The sequence below is a fragment of the Camelina sativa genome, chromosome 12, assembly GCF_030686135.1.
Source record: "Camelina sativa cultivar CO46 ecotype springtype chromosome 12, ASM3068613v1".
Taxonomy (NCBI): domain Eukaryota; kingdom Viridiplantae; phylum Streptophyta; class Magnoliopsida; order Brassicales; family Brassicaceae; genus Camelina; species Camelina sativa.
This window is the reverse complement of record NC_141891.1, coordinates 36843209-36846460: the sequence shown is the minus strand read 5'-3', so window position 1 is coordinate 36846460 and position 3252 is coordinate 36843209. Positions and strand designations below refer to the sequence as shown.

The window sequence follows — 3252 nt, the reverse complement described above, 5'->3', positions numbered from 1 at the left end:
AGAAGATTAGAACTCGTTTACCATTCGATTTGATTTTGATAGGAGAGAGAAGGTGGTGAAACTGGTAATACTGGTATATTTAGTAAAACTAGTAATACTGATTCATGTAGTACAACTAGTATAACTAGTAGTAGTACTAATTTAGATTTTTTTATATTGGTTGGTTTGGCAGGATACAATATGCGAGAACGTTAGCCTACATTTTAAATTTGAAGGTCGCATGTATAGTATAATGTTCAAGAGGAATATAACATTGTTGATGTTAAAAGCAAGGATACTCATGAAGCTTGGGTTAGTTGAAAGTAACGTTCAGTTGCAGCTGAGCTACAAGCCACTACTGGTAGAAACATTGGAGCATTGTGAGCTTAATGATGATGAGGATGTTAATGTTTATCTAGACTCCGTTAATTATGAGAAGCGAAGATGTATGTTGTTTGTGAATGTCATCCCTTTTGAGCCTCAGCCTGAGCAAGTTCCCATAGTGCCCACAGTGCCCACAGTGCCCATAGTGGACCAAAGTTCTGTTGGCATGAACTTTGAAAACCAACATGCGAACGATGGTGAAATCGGACCTAACGCCATTGTTATCTATGTGGGCAAAGAAAATGTTGTAAAGGGTGATTCTAATAAAGAGGGTGAAGCTATATCATGTGATGAAGGTGATGAATATACTGAACCACGCCCTGTTGTAGAACTGTGTAAGTATATTGAACCATGGGATGACGGTTTAGGTCTGACTAAACTTCAAGAATTTCCAAACAAGAAGGCATTGCAAGATGCGGTGGATAGAGCTTCATTCGCTAATTGTTTTAGTTTTGAAATAGTAAAGTCGGACAAGGTGCGTTATGTGCTCAAATTTCCTAAAGAAGGATGTAACTGGGGTTTACGAGCTGGTAGGATTCGAGATACAGATATTTCTCGATTAGAAGGCACAACAAGATGCATACATGCTCTCGGGCTAGTCAAAGTTCAAGCAACAGTAAGAGACAAGGCACTCCACAATTAGTTGCTTCTCTTTTACATGGTGATTATCCAGGGCAAATGGAAACTCCACCTCCAAAAATTATCATGGATCTTGTCAAGACAAAATTAGGTGTTGATATATCATATTCCACGGCGTTGAGAGGGAAAAATCAAGCTGTTACTGATTTGAAAGGTAGCCCAGAAGAAAGCTACAAGATGTTGCGATGTTATCTACACATGTTAGAGAAGGTTAATCATGGTACAAGATCATATGTGCTTTGCAATGAGAATAATAAATTCATGTACTTGTTCATAGCTTTGGGAGCTAGCGTTTAAGGATTTAAAGTCAATGGGAAAGTTATAACTATGGATGCAACTTTCTAAAGAACGGATATAAGGGTGTTCTTGTTTTTGTGTCGGCTCAAGATCCTAATTGTCACCATTATCCCTAGGCGTTTGGGGTTCTTGATAGTGAGAATGATGCAAGTCGGAATTGGTTTTTGGAGATGTTGAAAACCGTTGTTGGGGATTCTTCTGAAATAGTATTTATGACTGACAGAAATACAAGTCTCATAAAAGCCATAGCTAATGTGTATCCTCCGGCTCATCATGGTTTTTGTATATGGCATTTATCCCAAAATGTGAAAGGTTATGCTCGTAACGTCAACAAAGACGTTGTTGCATGGAGATTCATAGAGTGTAGTAGGTTTTACACAGTGGCTGAGTTCAACATTGCTTACGCTTCTTTTACGACAAGATATCCTTCTGCTACCAAGTATCTTGAAGAATCTACCCAGAAAGAAAGATGGGCAAGATGTGTTTTTCCAGGAGATAGATACAACCTAGACACAAGCATTTGTGTTGAATCGATGAACAGCGTATTTAAAGATGCAAGGAGTTACTTCTTGATACCCATGCTTGATGCAATACTTCAAAAATTCTCTGAATGGTTTAATGAACATCGGAAAGATGTTGTGTCTGGACCAGTCGCAAACAAATTGGTGCCTTTAGTGGAGAACTACTTACAAGATTTATGGGCTACTGCTGAGAAACTAAAGGTGACAGAGCTAAATGGTTTCGAACTTGAATACAATGTCATTGACAGTGACGGAAAGCCTTGTTTGGTGAAGTTGCGATTGAGAAGTTGCAGTTGCAGGTTTTTCGATATACAAAAGTATCCTTGTGTGCATGCATTGGCGTCTTTCATTACATTCCAAAAATATGGAGGTAAGGATATCGAGTTACATGAGTTGTGTTTTAAGTATTATTGGACGGAGCTGTGGGCAATTGCATATTGCAGGACAATTTATTTAGTACCTGATAAGTCTCGATAGGATGTCCTAGATGAAGTCCAAGATATGCAGATCATTCCTCCGGATCGAAAAATAAAAAGGGGAAGAAAGAAAGAAAAAGGTATGCATCTGCTGGGGAAAAACGACCGAAAACTCGACCTAGGACGCAGAATAAAAGGCGGCGGAGACAAGGACTCCAATGGTTGTTATTTGGAGATAATGTTCATGTTTGATTCACCTCTTCATGTATCAATTGTGTTTGGTTTGACTACTCTCTACTTTTTTATGGCATAACTCCCTCTTGAAACTTAATTTAAGTCTATTAATGTTTTCTTCTTTCAAAATATGTGAATATAAGAGAGTAGAACTGGCACAACTAAGATAAAACTGGTAAAAATGGTAAAATTGGTATTACTGAAAATAATAAAATTGGTACTACCTATAACCAGTGTTGACAATACATATTGTATAAATGTTGATATGTTTCTACTATAAATGAATAATTTTCCAAAATATACTAATTTTAATTTATTTATGAAAGAATCTCAACAATTGTTTCCTTACACTTTTAATGCAACTTTGTAAATAATAATCAAGTAAGCATGAAAAAGTTATAGAATTATAAGTTTTAACTTATGAAGTTGCAAAAAGCTTGTAATTGTATGTTAGTTAAGTTTAAGAAAGAATTACTCAAATGCTATCCAAAAGTTGGTTTATTACTCAAATCTATAAATCTTTTAAAAATTACTAGAATCTTTAGTGTCCTGGGTGTAATTACAATTTACCCCTTGGGTTTTGTTTTTCGAATTGGAGTAAATTTTTTTTTAAAAAATACACATCAACAAATTAAAATACACATCAGATATGATTTAACACGTCATTAAGCAGTTTTTTTAGATCCACAGTTTTGTTTTCTCTCGTTTATATCAAAGAGAGGGAAAGTGAATAGTTTTAACTATTCACAAACCGCGAAAAAAAAAATTATCGAAACTCTCGT

At 35.8% G+C, this 3252-nt stretch overlaps 1 protein-coding gene across 1 annotated transcript; it reads left to right on the top strand.

Annotated features, from left to right (window-relative positions):
• Nucleotides 1-427: 427 nt before the first annotated feature.
• On the top strand, nucleotides 428-2297 carry LOC147933207 (uncharacterized). The gene is made up of 3 exons (XM_087477331.1): nucleotides 428-929; nucleotides 1037-1212; nucleotides 1416-2297. The coding sequence occupies exons 1-3, from the start codon at nucleotides 428-430 to the stop codon at nucleotides 2295-2297; spliced, it is 1560 nt and encodes a 519-aa protein (XP_087333457.1).
• Nucleotides 2298-3252: the final 955 nt, after the last annotated feature.

Bases quoted from the DNA above. Each gene is read 5' to 3' on its own strand.
- LOC147933207 (XM_087477331.1), top strand. From the start codon at position 428: ATGTTGTTTGTGAATGTCATCCCTTTTGAGCCTCAGCCTGAGCAAGTT. The intron at 930-1,036 runs GCACAACAAGAT...GTGATTATCCAG, and splicing joins AGATATTTCTCGATTAGAAG to GGCAAATGGAAACTCCACCT. The intron at 1,213-1,415 runs GTTAATCATGGT...CATTATCCCTAG, and splicing joins ATCTACACATGTTAGAGAAG to GCGTTTGGGGTTCTTGATAG.